This window comes from Peromyscus leucopus, unplaced genomic scaffold (genome assembly GCF_004664715.2).
Source record: "Peromyscus leucopus breed LL Stock unplaced genomic scaffold, UCI_PerLeu_2.1 scaffold_1281, whole genome shotgun sequence".
NCBI lineage: Eukaryota > Metazoa > Chordata > Mammalia > Rodentia > Cricetidae > Peromyscus > Peromyscus leucopus.
In genome coordinates this window covers 3,400-20,819 of record NW_023504426.1, presented here as the reverse complement: position 1 = coordinate 20,819, position 17,420 = coordinate 3,400, and the positions used below count along the sequence as shown (strand labels likewise).

General features: G+C 49.9%; 1 protein-coding gene and 2 long non-coding RNA genes across 8 annotated transcripts in view; 2 read left to right on the top strand and 1 right to left on the bottom strand.

Annotated features, from left to right (window-relative positions):
* Positions 1–6,271, top strand: part of LOC119087103 — a 17,302-nt gene extending 11,031 nt beyond the window's left edge. The window contains exon 2 of the long non-coding RNA XR_005090540.1: positions 5,706–6,271. This is a non-coding gene — a long non-coding RNA (uncharacterized LOC119087103). The remainder of the gene's footprint in view (positions 1–5,705) is intronic.
* LOC114687825 (insulin-like growth factor 2 mRNA-binding protein 2) lies at positions 3,501–17,420 on the bottom strand. Of its 2 annotated transcripts, none has more exons than XM_037201737.1 (6): positions 16,380–17,420; positions 14,765–14,881; positions 9,828–9,902; positions 8,334–8,465; positions 6,689–6,802; positions 3,501–4,307 (listed from the first exon to the last, which is right to left on the bottom strand). In XM_037201737.1, exons 1-6 carry the CDS (start codon positions 16,452–16,454, stop codon positions 4,038–4,040), a joined length of 783 nt encoding a protein of 260 aa, XP_037057632.1. In that variant the 5' UTR covers positions 16,455–17,420; the 3' UTR covers positions 3,501–4,037. The 2 variants fall into 2 exon arrangements, with proteins under 2 accessions (XP_037057632.1, XP_037057633.1); XM_037201738.1 differs by having other exon boundaries at positions 3,948–5,326; positions 16,380–17,415.
* On the top strand, positions 6,730–14,055 carry LOC119087102. 5 transcript variants are annotated; one of them, XR_005090536.1, is made up of 5 exons: positions 6,730–6,822; positions 6,948–7,081; positions 8,442–8,744; positions 12,240–12,345; positions 12,551–14,055. It is a non-coding gene; the product is annotated as an uncharacterized LOC119087102 (long non-coding RNA). The 5 variants fall into 5 exon arrangements; XR_005090539.1 differs by adding an exon at positions 7,541–7,627 and having other exon boundaries at positions 12,240–14,055; XR_005090537.1 differs by having other exon boundaries at positions 8,442–8,654; positions 12,240–14,055.

Below are 17,420 nucleotides of genomic sequence, written 5' to 3'. Positions count from 1 at the left end.
GTTTATTAGGCGAGGACCCCCTTTAGCTGACTTTACTGCAACAAGAACCCAGAATGTCAACTTGTGCCAGTTAGTGGCGCTGGTTGTGGTCAGCGGTGCAGGCTATGTTGGTCTGAACTCCGTTGTAAGTTTTGATAAATCCTTCTTAAAGTGTGTGTGTGCGCGTGTGTGCACGTGTGCTGTTTCATTCATAACTACAGAATGCTGACTTTATAGTTCTGTCACTACTCCTGTGCTCATGAGCTTGAATTGTTCTAGGAAGAAAAGGCTCCCAACTTTTTGGCTGTGCATGTATTTTACACAGTGGGGGACGGCATGGCGCTTAAGTTCATTGTCACTGTTTTGTGACCACACAGTCCCTGCCTTAAACTGGGAATTTCCTATTGGTGTCCCGATTTTCTTTCATAGGTCATTAAGAAAGCCATATTTGGGCACAGTTGCTCTCGTCCCTGGGTTATTGGTACTTCCAGACCTTTGCAATAGAAGAGGACATGCCTTTCTTTGAATAGAAGAATTTTCACTGATTTCACTTTCAAATTTGAGACTCTGAGGTTTCTCTTCTTATACCATAATTCTGCACATCAGGGTGGCCTTCTGCATCAACAATCATTTGCGTGGTTGTAACATATATGTATAAGATCTGCCTGCCTCTGCCTCCTGAGTGCTAGAATTAAAGGCATGCTTCACCACCGCCCGACTTCCACATAGCTTTTTGTACACCCCTTGTTTTGGCTATCACTTACCCCTTGACCCCTTGATTTTCAGTCCCCCAGTGTGTCCCCTGCTTAAACCTTTCTGCCCCTAATACTCCCCTTTCTTTTTACCGGTGGTTCTATTTTTCATGCCTGAAGGCACCACCCCTCTGCCCTCCAATGCCCACTTCCTACTTTCCTTTCTTCCACAGGCAAAAACCTAGAGTATCACTATTAGGATTCACATGTGAGAGATACCACATGGCATGTGTCTTTCTGGAGCTAGGTGATCTCACTAGTACAACTTTTTTCTAGTTCCATCAGCTGCAGACTTTATAATTTTTTTCTTAACAGCCATATAAAATTAAGTGTATAGACACTATATTTTCTTTTTATTAAACTTTTTAGTCTCATGTGTCTGTGAGCCTCACATGTGTGGGATTGCCTGAGGAGCTGGAGTTACAGGCAGTTTTGAACCATGTGGGTACTGAGAACCAAACCCAGGTCCTCTGGAAGAGCAGTAAGCCCCTTTAATGCTGAACCATAACCCTGGCCCCATGTACCACATTTTCATTATATATTCATCATCTAGGCTGCTTCCGTTTCTTAGTTACTGTGAATAGAACAGCAATTGTTAATATTCTGACCCATCCCTTGGGGCCACCCTGGGTTCTGACATAAAAGCCTCATTTTAAGGAAAATCTCCTCCCCTTCTTCTCTCTTCTGTTCTTTCTCCATTTCCATGATGTGTGCACACCTCAGCTTTCTCGCTTATCTTTCCTCCATTTCCCTCTTTCCTTTCTTTCCATCTATTATAATAAACTGTCCACGCGGATGCAGTGCCTGGGTGTGAATGACTTTCCACGTGCAGCTGCCCCCACTGCATCTGCCCAGCGTGTTTTCCCTCACACGTGGGATACCCTGGCCTGGCCAGCTGGGAGTTCTCCACTCCTGCAAATTCGTAACAGCAATGAACACAGATGTGCTGCTAAATGCTGTCCTCTAGTACAGCATCACCCTTGCAATCAGGAATGCAGCGCTGGGGTTGCCTGCCCTGGGCATTCGCAAGACCAGTCCTGCTAACAGTCATGGATGGGGGTGGGCTCACAGCGTTCTACCCCTTCCTGTTGAACTATCGGTTATTGATAGATTCTTAAGGAGGGGGAGCTGTTGTCTTCAGTTGTATAGCCACTGCTGAGCCCACCAGGCTACAAAGGAAGCCATGGAAAGTCACATAGGACAAAGCTAACAGATGAGAAGGTGTGGGAGATATGGGGTAGACAAGGGTGTAGGGGAGCTAAGAGGAGATGGAGGTAAAGAGTAATCTGTAAGGATTCTGTAGATGCACAGATGCACATCTGGCGCCTTATACGTCATCAGTGGGCGAATGCGTCCCAGCCTAAAAGCCAGACATGCACCCCCACGTTCTCGTTCTCTCTCTCTCTCTCTCTCTCTCTCTCTCTCTCTCTCTCTCTCTCTCTCTCTCTCCCCACACACACACACACACACCCTCTCTGCTCTTGGTCTCTGTCTCTGTGCACCTCTCTCCTTCTGTTTCCTCTCTGCCAGGCCTGGCTTCTCCTGTCCTATCCCCTCTTCTAATAAAGCCCATTCTAACTCTGGTAACCATGGCTCATGACTCTTCCACCCGTGATTCTTCCACCATCCACCAAACCAGCACCGCTGCTGTAACCAGCGCTGATCTAGTGCTGTATAACCTTTCATAATCTGTACGCATTAATTTGTTAATTTAATTAACCTTGATGCATAGCCTTCTTAAGAGTTCCTTCTGGCTATTGATGGGACACCGTGTGCAGCCTTGAGGCAGGGGGAAGGGCTAGGACTTGCCTCTACTGGATGTGCCTCCCCCTGGAGGCCTTGCCTTCTTGTGGGGGGGGAGTGGGGGGTTAGTTGGGGGTAAAGGTTGGGGGAATGGGGAGGGGAAAGAGCGGGGATCTGATTGGTGTGTAAAATGAAAAAAAATTCTTAATAAAAAAATGGAGGGAAAAAAAAAAGATTTCCTTCTGGAACCAAACAAAGAGACATAAAACTGGGTTGATTTTTGCTTCTGAATTTTTGTTTCACAACTTTTTTTGGGGACTGTAGCCCATTAGAAATTTTACCAGGAAAAAATTCAGAACCTGTAGCTATATTAAAGGGTTAAAGGTATGCATCACCATGCCCGTTTTACATAATTTTAAGCTTCCATCTGTACTGGTATTTAAAGAGGGACAATTAGGAGAAAGGTGGCCAACTCAGCAATTCTAAACCTATGGGTCGCAACCCCTGGGGGTTGTTGAAAGACCCTTTCACAGGATCACCTAAGACCACTGGAAGACAGATATTTACATTATGATTCATAACAGTAGCAAAAGCACAGTTAGGAAGTAGCGATGAGATAATTTTATGGTTGTGCATTACCACAACATGAAGAACTGCATTAAAGGGTCATAGCATTAGGAAGGTGAGAACCGCTGCTCTAGAAGGGGGAGCCTCTGTCCTGAGTTGCCTGACATGTCCTGCCAGGGCAGGCTGAGGCAGCAGCTGGGGGTGCAGGCTGTCCTGTAGTTCTACAGATCCGCACAAACTGCCATTCCTCGGGGACCCAGCAGAGGCGCACTTAGCACAAGCCCCCAGGCGAGACTGCTGTGCCCGCTGCACACTGACTCACCGAGCTGGGTCCCTCCCAAGAACCAGATGGACAAGAAGCTGCCCGGGTCCGACTGTCCAACTGCTGTCCCCCTAGGCCTCCAGCTGACACCCCCGGGAGACACAAGGCTCAGCAAATAAGACACCAGGACGCCAGGATCTTGTTAGCTTGGATATATTTTTTTCCTTTTTTGTCACAGAACACTGTTTGCAGTAGAGGAAATCGGCATTGCAGTCTGGTGGTGTCTTGGCTTCTTCACATAACCAGGACGTGGTCATCCTTCAGCGCAAAAGCCCTCATGGCACGTACCCTATTGAAATTCAGGACGGCTCCAATATCATCTGTTTTTCTTTGTCGTTTTTTAAAAATAAACATTTTTGGATTTGTCCACAAGAAGGCCACGCAGGCTCTTGGCTAGCGGAAGACAAGTCAGAACAGTCGCTGCACACTTGGGCTGCCGCCTGCTCCAGGCTGGCAGTTGAAATCTTTTTTTTTTTTAACTCATTTTTATTAAAAAAATAAAAAATGCTCCAACTATCAGTTTTACAAAATCTCTAAGGGAAACACAAGAGCAAGGTGCTGAGGTAAAAAACACCTGAGGTAGCTTTATTTGTGTGTTTTTCTCATTTTAAAAAAATCTGTAAATTTAATGCCCTGGGCCAACAACCTTGTATAAATTGCTATTTTCCTGCACTTTAAATTTTTAAAGAAAGAAATAATTTCACTAAATGTTGATGGCTTATATACCAAAATGTAAAAAGACAAAGTACATTCTTTCTTTCTGGAGTTTTCCTTTGTTTGGTTGGCTGGTTGGTTTGGAGGGTTCCCGCTTTCCTCTTCCGAGACGCTAGGACAAGTGCCATCGACTCTTGTTCGCTTGAGTAACCAAGTGTAAGCTGAAGCTGGTTCGTGTGTTTCGCGTCTGTTCCGTTTGTGTGATGTGATAACTCAGAGCACTGCTTTGCCTGGGGGGGGGGGTGCATAGATATGGGGGAACAGAAAAGGACGAAGGGATTCAGAAGGATGGCGGGCAAAGAGGAAGGTAGGGAGGGAGATAAACAGAGAGAGATAGAAATATATAGCAGTATGCAAAAAAAAAAAAAAAACCAGTTTAAAACCTGTGAAGCAGAGAAATGGGTGCATGGGGTAAGCAGGTGACAAGGGCCTGGGGCCCCTCCTCAGGGACGGTATCCCTTCTGTTGACAGACACAGGTGACCCACAACTGCCATTAAGTGTTCTTGACGAGATTTCCCTCCAAGTGAAGTTCGTGTGGGCGGCTCAAAGTTCCTTTCTCTACCAATGGACCTCACCCAAGACTTTATTCTTTGAAGTCTAGAAAAGCCTGCTTTCTCTTCAAAAAGAAAACAAAATTAATAATCGAGTAAAAATTGTAGTTAGTTGAGTTATTTGATATATTATTTCTAAAATATATTAACGCTGCAGGCACCCTGTGTAACCCACAGGCCACACATCTTAACATCTTTCCCCTTCTAGTATGTACATACATGTACAGAGACAACGTTCCACAGCAAAGAAAAGGCTGTGGATTTTGCTTTGCTTTGAGTCACCTATGTTAGTTCAACTGAAAGGGATAGCGTCCTGGGAGCCGAGGAGGGATCTGAGTGGATGGGCAGTGGATGGCTGGAAGCCTGCAGAAGCCAGGGGAAGCTGGGCGCAGGCCAACTGGTGTTTCTGGGGAACCCGGGCCCTCCCTATGGCCTCCTGGATCCCAGGATGTGCAGGGGTCTGCAGGCCCTGGCTGCTCTGCAGACTTCTCACTCCTCAGGATGGTCTTTGGTTTGCTCCCGATCTGCTGGCTGTTTGGTCTCGTCTCTCTCGGGGGTTGGGAGGGTTACATTCATCTCTTGTTTGCTGGCGCCTGTGGGGGCCTCACTTGCTGCGCTGTGAGGCGACTCCCTGAGGGTATTTCTGCTCCTGCTGCTTCACCTGCTGTACAATTTCCCTGATCTTGCGTTGCGCAGTCTGCAGCGGAGAGAGGGAGGGAGGGCACAGGGAAGAGACAATCCCAGTTCTGGGGCCCCCACAGGAAAACAGAGGGCTCCGGACTTGGGAAAGGTTGAGTGCTCGGACCAATCTTACTTCCCCCAGGTCCCTTATGACCACGCTCAACAGCCAGGGGCAGAATTTTTCTTCACTTCACCAAGCCAGCCTGATGCAAGGTGGGAGGGGGCAGGGAGAGGAGGATGCACTGGGGTGGGAGGGGGGAACTAGCAGCTTCTAACTCACAGGGAGCAGATGGCCAGGGAGTAGCAGGAGGGGTCAGTGATGGGGCAGAGGCCAAAGGCCCTGCCACTCCCACCTGAGCTCTGATGTGCCCCCTCCCCTCCCCACCCCTTTCCAGAGCACTGGAAAGACCAGGAAAGGGGAGAGACTAGCGCCCTGACAAGCCCTGACAAAGCCCTGAAGAACAGGAGTTCCAACCCTGAGCCACACAGCTTCCCTCGGGCTGAACTCTGCCACTGGCCCAGGCAGCAGTCACAGGAAGCTGGCCACAGAGCAACTGGGAGTCGGATACAAGCAGGAGACCACAGGCTGCCCTTCTCCTTTGGCTTCCAGGAGGATCACAGTCGCCCTCTTCTAAAACCCGCCCAGCAAAAAGCATCAAGACAATGAGGCCACATACTGGGCCACATGTCCCTGCAGCGCTGGCTTCTGTGAGTGCAAGGTAGCAGTGACTTGGCATTCTGGGGAGACCGGGAATAGAGCAGCAGAATACTAGGTCCCTTTCCTTGATATTCTGAGCCGCCCCTTGGGGACTTCTTGCCCAGCGTCCTGATGTCGTCTTATGAAAAGTCCTCTTTAAGAAAAAACTCCCTCTTCGTTCTCTCTCCTGACTCTTGCCAGAGGTAGAGTGCACCTCCCTCTTTCCCTCTCTCCCCCCCTTTAATAACAAACTTTCCACGTGGACATCTGTGTCTGGATGGGGAGATTAAACTCTCCACCTCTCCACACATCTGCATGGCAGGTCTCCCTCACCCACCCAACCCGCCAAGGCCTCCCTCGTCACAACACCTTTGTGAGTAGTCACTTTCCACAGTGAAACGTGGCCACCTGGCTGCTCTGCTGGGGGCTGGCTGGACATGTGGCTCCTCAGAGGAAGGCTGGGAGGGCAAGCGATGCTAAGCTCCCAACCCCAGCGCATCATGCTAGGAGCCTTGCACCAACGGTTTCCAGTCCCCGAGGTCAGGGGCCAGGGAGGGGTTCCACCGTGTGTGCTGTGTGGTGGTCGGGAAGGGCTTTAAGCACACGGCCACTCGACACAAATACAGTACGTGAACTAGTGGGAAGAGCTGGGCAGGAGGCAGGGCCCTCACAGAATAGTACCTGGCTGGCGAAAAAGTGTCCGATGATCCTGACGATCACTTCCTCATTTTCATCTGGGGTTTGGTCACGAGGCACGATAACTTCTGCGCTTGTCAAGTTCTGGAGCTCGTTTACCTGGAAAGGCAGAGAAGGAAGTGAGTGAGTAACACGACCACCACCCCCCAACCCCCCGCCCCGCCCCCCCCCCGCCACCCATGAACCTGAGACTTGGGCTGTGGACAGAGAAGCTAACCGCCCCCTTTCCTTTCTCCTGCCTCAGCTCCTGTGGGTTTGGCTCCAAAGGGCTGAGTGTCAGAGAAATGGGAGTGTAGCCCTAACTCCACGAGGCTCTGCCTCTCAGGCTGAATGCTCCAATTCTGCAGACACTCGTGCGGACTTCTAGTAAGAGCCCAGGTTAGTGACCTCTTCTGGACCTGCTTCCCTGGCTGCTGGCCAGGAGCTATGGCCTCCTCTTGTCTGACTCAGAATAAACCCATCAACTTCCTTCTCCTCCCTCTCCTCACCCCCCCCCCTTCTTTCCTTCCTTTTCCCCCTCTGCTCCCTTTGGGCCAAGGTTGGCCTTGAACTTGCTCTATAGGCAAGGATGACCATGCACTTCTATCCTCCACTCTCCGTTTTGCTGGGTTCTACCTGCCCTGGCCCTTGGCATTGATGCTCAGCTCACAGGCAGGGTGAGGGGCTCAGAGGGGCGGCTACCCACAGCTGGGGAGAGAGAGGATTCAGTGACCGCTTCCAGTCTCGGTCTCCCACACTTCAAGTCTGTCGAGCGGTCAGTGTGCGTACCTGGGGTTTGGACTGCACTTGTAGATCCAAGCCAACTATATTCTCTTGTGTATGACTCACCACGTCTAGAACCTGCGCTCCCCGACCCCAGTTCCTGCCACTCAACGTCACTTCATCATCACAGGGCCAGAACTGCTCCAGTCACCTCCTCACCAAGTGAGAAAGCCAAATTCTTGTGTCCACAGATAACCTATTGATGTCTAGGGATCAATATTCTTTTCTCTGGGGGGCTGAAGGGTCCCATACTTGATAAGTGCATGCTCTATCGCTGAATTATGCCTCCAGCTCCGGGATCCAGCTGACGTGTGTTACTGAGACCTTCAGACTGAACACATAAATTACACTTTCTCACCCTATTGCTGAGCTAACTCCCCTAGAGCAGATGGCCAGACTTGAGAAAGAACCAGAAAATGGGATGTGCAGTAGGGAGTGAGAGGGCCCCTGGAGACTGTCGTCAGAGAGAGCACAGGGCAGCTGCAGCCTCCGAACTTGGAAACCAGGCAGAGAGGGGTCTCAACGGGTTCTATCTGCTACATGTGGATGTGAGGGTGGGGGTGGGTGGGATGGGAGATGGCCTTCTTGTCTTGGGATATAAACAGGGCTGGGTGGCATAGTGCTCAGGAATAGGGTGGACTTGACACCATGGAACTGGGCCCTTAGTGCTAGAGCCCTGCGGATCACCTTTCTGTCCTTGGAATCCCCATGCCTCATGCATCCTGCACGTGCCGGAGCCCAAGCGTGTCAGCCCAAGGCCCTCAGACATGCTGAGAGCGAGCAAAGGAGCTAGTGAGGGTCTGAGGGGAATCGGGCATGGCCAGTGCAGGGAACTCATCCAGGTGAAGGGAGTCGGGAGCCAGCTTACGGTTTTCCCCCCTTTGCCGATCACGCGGCCGGCTGTGGACGAGGGAACACGGATGTGGGCTTCCAGCTTCACCTCTTCTTTGGGGTTAAAGAAGTTTTCTTCCTTCAGCTTCCCAAAGATCCGTCCCTGAGCCTGAAGACAAGATGACTGGTGATCGGGCCACTGTCAGTGCTGTGCAGGAACTCGGAGTCCCAGTGACGGGATGTGTGGGCTTCCCTCCAGGCTCTGGGCAGCTGCCCACCCACCTCAGTTCTACCACCCATCTCAGCCACCATACTCCCCACACCATCTGTGCACGCTGCCGAGCCTCGTGATCTGCAGGTGACTGCTTCCTCTAAGGAACGTGTGTGTCTAGGCAAGGGCAACGATGAGCCACCAAGACTGCACCTTGTTTTCATATGCCCAGTGCCTGTAAGTGTGATTGGCTGCATTTGTTTAAGGCATTCTTAACTCCCCTCCACTGTATGCTCAGTTCTCTGGTTACTGAAGGAGGCAACAGGATCTGGTAAGTCTCAACACGCCGCTGCTTTTGTGGTGCTGAGACTCAAACTCATGGCCTTGCACATGCTGGCAAAGTCATCATCTCATCAATGTACTTAGTCGTTAGTATGTTGTGGGACCATCGCCACTATCCAGAATATTCTGGATCCATCTCAGGGATGGGACAAGCCCATAATCCCAACCTTTGGACAGCTGAGGGAAAGAATTGCAGGCTAAGGCCAACCTGAGCAATTTAGTGAGGCCCTGAATCAAAACTGAAAGAAGAGGACTAGGAATGTGGCTCAGTGGCCGAGTGCTTGCTGCCCCCTATGTGTGAGGCCCTGGGCTCAATCCCCAGGACTGCCCGTCACTCTCAAGCAGCTACGTCTTTCTCTATGGTTTGCTACTGGACACATGTACGTGGAACCATGGCCTCCATGCTCTTATTTCTCTAGGGTCACTCCTCTGTAGCACGCATTGGATAAATCATTCTCTTTTGTGGACATACCACATTTTGTTTGTTCAGTGCCAAGCTTTTGGTCCCCTGTGATTTTCATTGTAAGAGCTGAACTTTTATAAATTAAAGCACATTTCTGACTTCTTGAAACTCAAGTTTTAACGTTCCTCGAGGAAGGACATCAGACACAAAGCCATGGTCCTCGCAAAAGAACTCTCCTCAACGCTGCTAGAATTCCCTCACAGACTGCCAGAACTTCCACGACATAAGGCTTCTCCTCTGCACCCATGTTAACGCTCTCAGCTGGAGAAGCCCAAGACGGCCACCCAATCAGAGACATGCTGGAGGCACTGGCCAACTGGGCACCAACAGACACCCTGCCTTTCCATGGAGAGAAGACAGAGCACAGAGGAGAAACGAGGAACCAGGCACAAGTCTGACCCGTGAGCAGCAGAAGGGGAAGTGGACACTAGGCTGGCAAAGCAGCACCTCAACTCCTCTGGGCTGTCTGCCCGGCACCCAGAGCCTACAGGGCCGGCATGGGCTTTGGTACTGACCTTGAACTGGGCTTCAGGTGGCCCGGTGATGATGACCATCCTTTCACTGACATCCGGACCTTCTGCCGGAGCTATCTGCGGTTTGAGAAAAGGAACATGCTGATGCCAAAGCTCCTGTGCTTGTCGGAGAAGAGCATTAAGAGCATGCCGACACCAGCTGATGACCAGCCTCTGCCTCTGAGCGCCACACACAGTGCCACCTCTGCCCTGGGTCTTAGGAAGTCTGACCGTAATTCTCAGTATCAAATATGGGTCTCTGGCTACCCAGGGCCAGTAGTTACTACCTGTCCCTGCAGTGAGCACCCTTCCAGCAACTTGCCCCTTCCCTCAGCCAAGTCCTAAGAGATACAGGCTCTGCCAACCCCCAGGCCCAGAGGGAAGGAAAGGTTAGTCCACAATGCTGTCCAACTGGTATCTAGCTGCTTCCTGCCATGATGAAAATGGACTTTGAACTGTGAGAAAGCCCCAACTGAATGCTTTCTTTTATAAGATCTGCCATGGTGGTCATGGTGTCTCCTTACAGCAACAGAACACGTACTGTGACAGGAGTTGGCACCAGGGAGTGACAGGCCTGACCACGCTGCTTGGGGTGGAATGTGGACTTTGGAACTTTGGATTAGGAAAGCAGTTGAATGCTTTAAGCAGGGCTTAAGGAGCCACTAGCACTAGGAGCATGACGGACAGTGTTGAAGGCAATTTGGACTGTGAAGTCCCAGCTCAAGAAGGTTCCGAGGGGAAGAGTATTAGTAAATGGCCTAGAGACCATTCTTGCGATGTTTGGCAAAAAAAAAAAAAAAAAGTGGCTGCTTTTTGCTTTTGTTTCCCCACACACACACAGAAAAATCTGCCTGAGGCAAAATTGAAGCATTTTGGATTAATGGCACTGGCAGAGATTTCAAGATAGATTAGTACTGACTCTGTTGTGTGGATATTAGTGGTCACTCTCATGCAGATCTATAATGAAAAGGCGCAAGCTGAGAAAGGGAAAATACAAAATGTACAGTTTGAGGAGAAAAGGAGCACCAGGAAGTATAATAGAGATAAGTCTGGTACTCAGGGAGATAAAAAGTTTCAAGAAAAGCCTGATGCTCAATGAAATAAAGGGAGTGGTGACCTCAGGGCAAGATCCTACCTAGCTATGCTTCCAACTTGTGAAAAGGAATTAAAGAAAAGTTTAGTCATGAAGAAAACCATCAACAACAGAAAGCTGATGAAAATGTATTTGAATGAGGGGGCCAAGTTCCAGGACCAGCAAACAGAACTTGGCAGCTTCAGCCATGTGGTTCTGGCTTTAGAGTCCAGGATACAAGTCAGGTGCTGTGGACTCTCCCTCCATGGCTAAGAAAAGCTACAGACACCAATGTGCTGGGGCCCAAAGAGGCCATTTTGTGACACTGTGAAAGTGAAGCCTGGATTTCACTGGAGACCCCAAGATGTTGGAGATGCCAGAGTCATGAGGTACCTGCTGAGGAAAGCTGCTCATGGAGAGTGGAACCAGCTCAAGAGAGAGCAGTGTGCTGCAGTCAACAGAGCTGAAAGGAGTTAGAGATCTGAAGAGCACTTTGATATCAGACCTGGAGATGCAGAGTTTGGAGTCTGTCCAGATGGTTTTTAGTCTTGTTTTGATTCAGTATTTCCTCACTATGCTCTCTTTCTTCTCTTTTGGAGTGGTAAAGTATATTCTGTGACATTGTATGTTGAAAGTATGGCACCTGCTTTTTGATTTTGATTTCATAGGGATTATAGTTAAGAGATTGTCATGCATTTCAGAAGACACTTTGAACTTTGGAATTTTAAACAGTGTTGAGACTATAATAGACCACAGGGACTTTTGAAGCTGGACTGAATGCGTTTTTGCATTATGATACGGCTACAAGACCTCAGGGGTCAGGGAGTGGAAAGTGATGGTTTGATTAAGAATGACCTCCAGAGGTTCACAGTGGAACGTCTAGGGAACGGCACACTCGTGGAACATCGACTAAGACAAGGTCTTTATTACATTTTCTCCCAGCACATCTCGACTTACTTAAACAAATCTTTAGGGGAGGAAGAGGAAGAGGAAAAAGGAGAAGGTGACAACAAAATTGAGCTGGACCTGGTAGTTCATGTCAGTAGCCCCAGCTACTGAGGAGGCTGAGACAGGACGGTAATTCGAGACTAGATGTTAGAGGTTAGCTTGACACCACACACACACACACACACACACACACACACACACACACACACACGCACACCTCTCCTCTCAAAAACAAAACAAGTAAATTAAAACTCAATCATCAAATCATGGCAGAATGAAACGTAATTCAAAGTCAAACAAATGGGAAGCACATCAGGAACACAGGGGTGAGGAGCCAGGAGCCACAGGTGAGCACACAATGAGTCGTGCAAGGCCTGACACAATTCTCAACTCAGCTTCTCTAGAGCACTGGCCCCGCCGAGCACAGTGACAGAAGAGCAGAACACACTCAGGAGGTGGAAGCAGGAGAATCAGGACTTCAAGGTCATCACAGGCGCCAAGGTAAGGTGGCTGTTAGGCTAGGCTATGAGACCAAGTCTCAAGCAAGCAAACAAAAGATAGTGGAACATCGTCCATTACAGGGCCGCTCAGGCAGAAGGAACCCAGGGTCAGGGAGGTGCCATTCACTCTGCTCTGTGGTATACTATCTCCAAAGCTCAGAGGAGACCTTCACTTAGAGGTCTGATTCTGTTTTCACCCCATCTAGCCTCTAAGCCAGGGTCTACCCTGGGACTTCAGGGTCCAGTGCTGTGTCCCAGCTTCCTTGGGAACACTCATCCACTGCATGGCGTCACCTGCACTGATCTAGAAAGAAGGACCCCTTCATCGAGACCTCTGGAGACTCCTCTGGCCTTGCTTACTTACTCTGTGGCATGAGGACAAATGGAAGACATAGGTAACCAGTAAGCAAGCTCCCGAGGACCACCCTCCATGGTGGGCTGTTATTGCTTGGTGGTAGCCGCAGCCTGTTCAGGGGATGGAGACTGGGGCAGGCTGGCCCTGAGACAGGTGGCAGGAAGCCCCGTCTACTTCAAGATTTACCATTGGCACAGAGTCCTGAGAATGCTGTGGAACAATGCCTACAGGACTGATCAGACCTGCGCCTGAACTCCCTCGTTCTTCGTTTCCCTGAAGGCACTAACTGGGAATGACTCTGAAGATCAGTAAGGTTGCTACGGGAGGAGGAGGCCGTGGAGCAGAAACAGGACAATCTGGGCAAGTCTCGGCTGTCACACTCTGTAGCTTTGTGGCCATGGGTAGATAGTCAGACCTCCTGGGCTCCATTTCTCATAAGCATTAGCAAATGGGGAAGTTATTGCTGTGGTCAGCAATAGCAAATGGTCAGGATCCTAGAGGTCAATGGAATTTATATCTAAGAGCCTAGGCTGCCCACTTAGGTTCCTTGCTCAGTTCCTATTCTGTGTCTCACTTCTTCCAGTAAAGTGGGGCTTGGATGAAGGAACCCCTCAAAGCTCTTTGGTCCAAATTGTCTCACTGTGGGTTTTCAGCATCTCAGACTACAGCACTGAGCACCAGCAAAGATCTCCTGGATGCAGCCAGCCTGTTCTCATCCCCACTTTCTCCACTGTCTAGGCCAGGAAGCTGCCTGTGTCAGGCCACTGGACATAGAGGACCGCATGTCTGCATCACAGCCGCCCGGTCTAGGCTTCACCCTGTGTGAGTGCGAGTCTCTGACTGCAAGCAGACAGATGCAGGCTGAGGGTGCAGCAAGGTGCAGTTCTTTGCCAATGGGACTGCAGTCCTCATTCTGCACAATTCAGAATGTTCTGGGTTTTCCTGTTTGTTTATTTTTTTTCTGTCATACTTGCTGCAGGAAAAACTCCAGCTCTTAGGGAGAAAGTGTAAGTATTCTTTCTCTCCAAGTCATGAGACTCGGTTTCATAATTCAGGGTTGTCTCATGGTAGCAAATTGTCTTCCACAGCAGTGGGAAGTGTTCCCGGCAGTGTTCAGCGTCTTAGCAGAGCTGACAGCCGGGCTTGAAGCAGGCCCACGGCAAACAATCCTTGACAACCGAGAGAGGCAAGCCAAGAGGACTTTCCTAGCCTTCTGCTCAGTCCTGGCCTCCTAACAGGTGATGCCATCAGCTCATGTCTGCCCATGATTTTGTCAGCACCTTCCAGAAAGTTCTTCATTCAATTTGTTTTCTCATAGTCTGTAAGTCTTTGAAGCATAGACTAATGCTGTGGGATGGTCTGTATGTCAAATTGCTCTGATTGGCCAATAAATAAAACACTGATTGGTCAGTGGCTAGGCAGGAAGTATAGGCGGGACTAACAGAGAGGAGAAAAGAAAGAACAGGAAGGCAGAAGGAGACACTGCCAGCCGCCATGACAAAAAGCATGTGAAGATGCCGGTAAGCCACGAGTCACATGGCAAGGTATCGATTTATGGAAATGGATTAATTTAAGCTATAAGAACAGTTAGCAAGAAGCCTGCCACGGTCATACAGTTTGTAAGCAATATAAGTCCCTGTGTTTACTTGGTTGGTCTGAGAGGCTATGGGACTGGCGGGTGACAAAGATTTGTCCTGACTGTGGGCAAGGCAGGAAAACTCTAGCTACAGACTAATGACGCACCGATGTCCTGAGTGCTAGCACAAATGCTCCTTCCACTCGAGCGCATCCCCTCAGCTGGGGGGGTGGGATCTTCGACCTTCTTTTATCCTCTGAGAAGAGGGGACAATGCCAATCCTCAGAGGACCTGGTTTGGTCAGTACTAGTATCTTTCTTCTAACGTAGTTGTTTGGTGGAACTGGAAAGGACTATGATGAAGAATGGGAGCAGACAGGAAGGGTCCTGGAAATACATTCTGCAGATTCTGTCTCTGGGTGATGTAAGAACTGTCTGGCACTGACCAGAGGAGACCAAGAGGACAGGCAGCTGGCAGCAATGATCTTACCTTGATAGAGGCACCAGCAAATCGAGCCAGCTGTTTGATGTGCACCCCCTTTTTCCCGATGATAGCACCCACAGCCTGGGTTGGGATGAAGAGATTCACAGTCTCCTGCTCTGGGTACTAGAAAAGAACATGTGCGTACTGTTATGCTCACTGGGCACCTCACAGCCCAGCCAAGTACCATAAGAGTATGGGAAGGCCTCACTACCCAGGGAGATGGCCACCACGGCATGGTGGATCTTTGTGTGACCTGGTGCTCTCTACATGAACCCAAGCGGGACTGCATGAGCCTACAATCCCCTCTGGGTCTGTGTTTGCTGGGCGCAAGCAGCCTGGGTTCTCTGACATACACAGATTTGATATGTATGTTTCCTGTGCCTTCATCCAAGACCAAAATGGTTGTGGTGGCTCAGTGGATTAAAAAGTGCTTGTCACGCAAGCCTGATGGTCTGATCCCTGGAACCCATGGTGGGAGGAGACATTTTCTGAAAGTTGGCCTGGCCAGCCAAACACACCTGCCCACAGACAGAGGGACAGCTGTCCAGTCCCTCCATAACTAGAAATACCATTTCACAAGACGGCTCACCCTGCTGTGCCCAGGCCCCATGGCCGAGTACCCAGGGAGGTGGGCAAGCCACTTGTCCCTGGAAATCCCCGAGGAAAGACAGTGGCACTTAGGTCAGGCTGCCAATGGTTCTTATGGGAGTGCTGTGTCTTCAGGGTCAGACTTTGATTAAAGAACACCGACAAGGAAAAAAAAAAGGTGTGGTGTGGTGTGTGCCTATGCACATGTTCATGGGCACACGCACACATTGGAGGCCCGAGGTTGATGCTGCCGTCTTCCTCACCCACTCTCTCCCTTAGCTTTGACACAGAGAATCCTATGGAACCTGGCCAGTGAGATCCAGGGGTCCCGTCACTACTTCCTCAGCACTAGGAGCACCACCGCACCTGGCTTTTATGTGGGTGCTGAGGATTTGAACCCAGGTCTGCATGTTTGTATGGCAAGTACTGTGCCAACTGCGCCACATCCCTTGCCTACTGGAAACTTTTCTTTAGCTTATTAATATTTGCTAACTGGTTTTCTTTGTGTTTTTAATAATTTTTAAAAGAGTGTGAGTGTGTGTGTGTGTGTGTGTGTGTGTGTGTGTGTACACACACGTATGTAAGTGCAGGTGCCTACGAAGGCTAGAGACACTGGATCCCCTGGAGTTACACGTGACCGTGAATCACCTGATGTGGGTGCTGGCATCTCCAGTCCCCTGAAGAGCAGTGTGCACCCTTAATGACTGAGCCACAGCTCTAAGTCTTTTGCTCTTTAAGGATTTTACCCTGTGTGTAGCTTAGGCTGGCAGGAAACTCACTACACAGCCCAGGCTGACCTCAAACTCAATCCTTTCACCTCCCACTCCCAGGATCACCTAAGAGGCCACACAGTCGAGGAGGGTCCCCAACGCTGAGTGTGAAGCAGGGTGGCTTGGTGCTTACATTCTGAGCTGTATCCTTCTGGGACAGCCTAGAGCCACTGTAACCAGTCACTGGCCTGTTCACCGGGGCCATGTGGGGCAGCTGTGGAGCAGGAAGAATGGTGGCCGGGGCAGGTTTGAGGGGCACTTACGGAGTGATGATGCGGGAATGGGCCGAAATGGTGATGAGGGTACAGACTGGAGAAGTATCCGGAGTGGGTCTGCATATCAATGAGACGTTCAGTGAGTCAGGTGTCCGTTTCCATGCGGCACATGTGCTCTGTGAGCCAACACCACCGTCCCATCTACAAACTTGTGCCTTTGTGTCTCTAATCCCTGAACCCTTGACAAGGTGTCACCTGGTTGCAACAGGCCCCGGGGCTGCAGCTTCTAAGATGAACCTTGCTCTCTAGGCATTCAGCCCAGTCCCACTGCTCAGACCCGCCTTTCAGTGAGGACAGGGCTCGTGGCTCCTGTTCCATGGGGGAATGACAAGTTGTGTATTACAAGCACAGAGAATCCTGGGGACAAAAGCCAAGAGTTATTCAGAACAAGCAAATGTGATCTTGGGAAGACGGAGCAGTTAGCTGCATCAGAGATTCCCAGAGGAACAGAAGCTCAGTGTGGAGAAACTGAGAGCGTCAGTAAGAGAGAGGGAGCAGACAGACAAAGACATCGTGTGCAAATGTGGAGAGGAGAATCAGGAGGGCAGATGTGGACTCACGACGCAGAGCTAGCTATGAAGAAATCACAGTTGAAGCAGTAGCTACTTTTTAATTGAATACCTGCAGTATAGCAGGGACTATGATATTCTACATCTATTTATAAATTCTTAACCCGCATCGTGATAACATATCCGAGTTCATAGTCTTCTGGGTAGGACACTTACTAAGTGAGCAAAGCTGTGTTAATTATGTCTTACATAAGGTCATGTAAACTGTTATCACCAGCAAGACGGGGGCAGGTGCGGAGCACCAAGGCACACAGCCCTGCCCGACAGAGGGCGATGTGGATGAAGCTTGGAGCCCGAGGACAGCTGAGGCCCCGAACACATTTCAGGGTGATGTGTGTGTCTTCCACCGTCTGCATCTCCAGCTAGACTCAGCTCCAGATTAAGATCCACCTGTGATTTCTTACCAACAAAACCAACTGTTCTTTTGAGCTCGGAGAGAAAAGATGAGTGCTTCCCAGGT

What these genes read in the sequence shown, in the direction of transcription:
- LOC114687825 (XM_037201737.1), bottom strand. Translation starts at nt 16,454, where the DNA reads ATGCAGACCCACTCCGGATACTTCTCCAGTCTGTACCCTCATCACCAT. An exon ending in CATTCCCGCATCATCACTCC is followed by an intron (nt 14,882 to 16,379) that starts GTAAGTGCCCCT and finishes GTTCTTTTCTAG; the next exon opens with TACCCAGAGCAGGAGACTGT. An exon ending in TCGGCAAAGGGGGGAAAACC is followed by an intron (nt 6,803 to 8,333) that starts GTAAGCTGGCTC and finishes CTGCCTTTCCAG; the next exon opens with GTAAACGAGCTCCAGAACTT.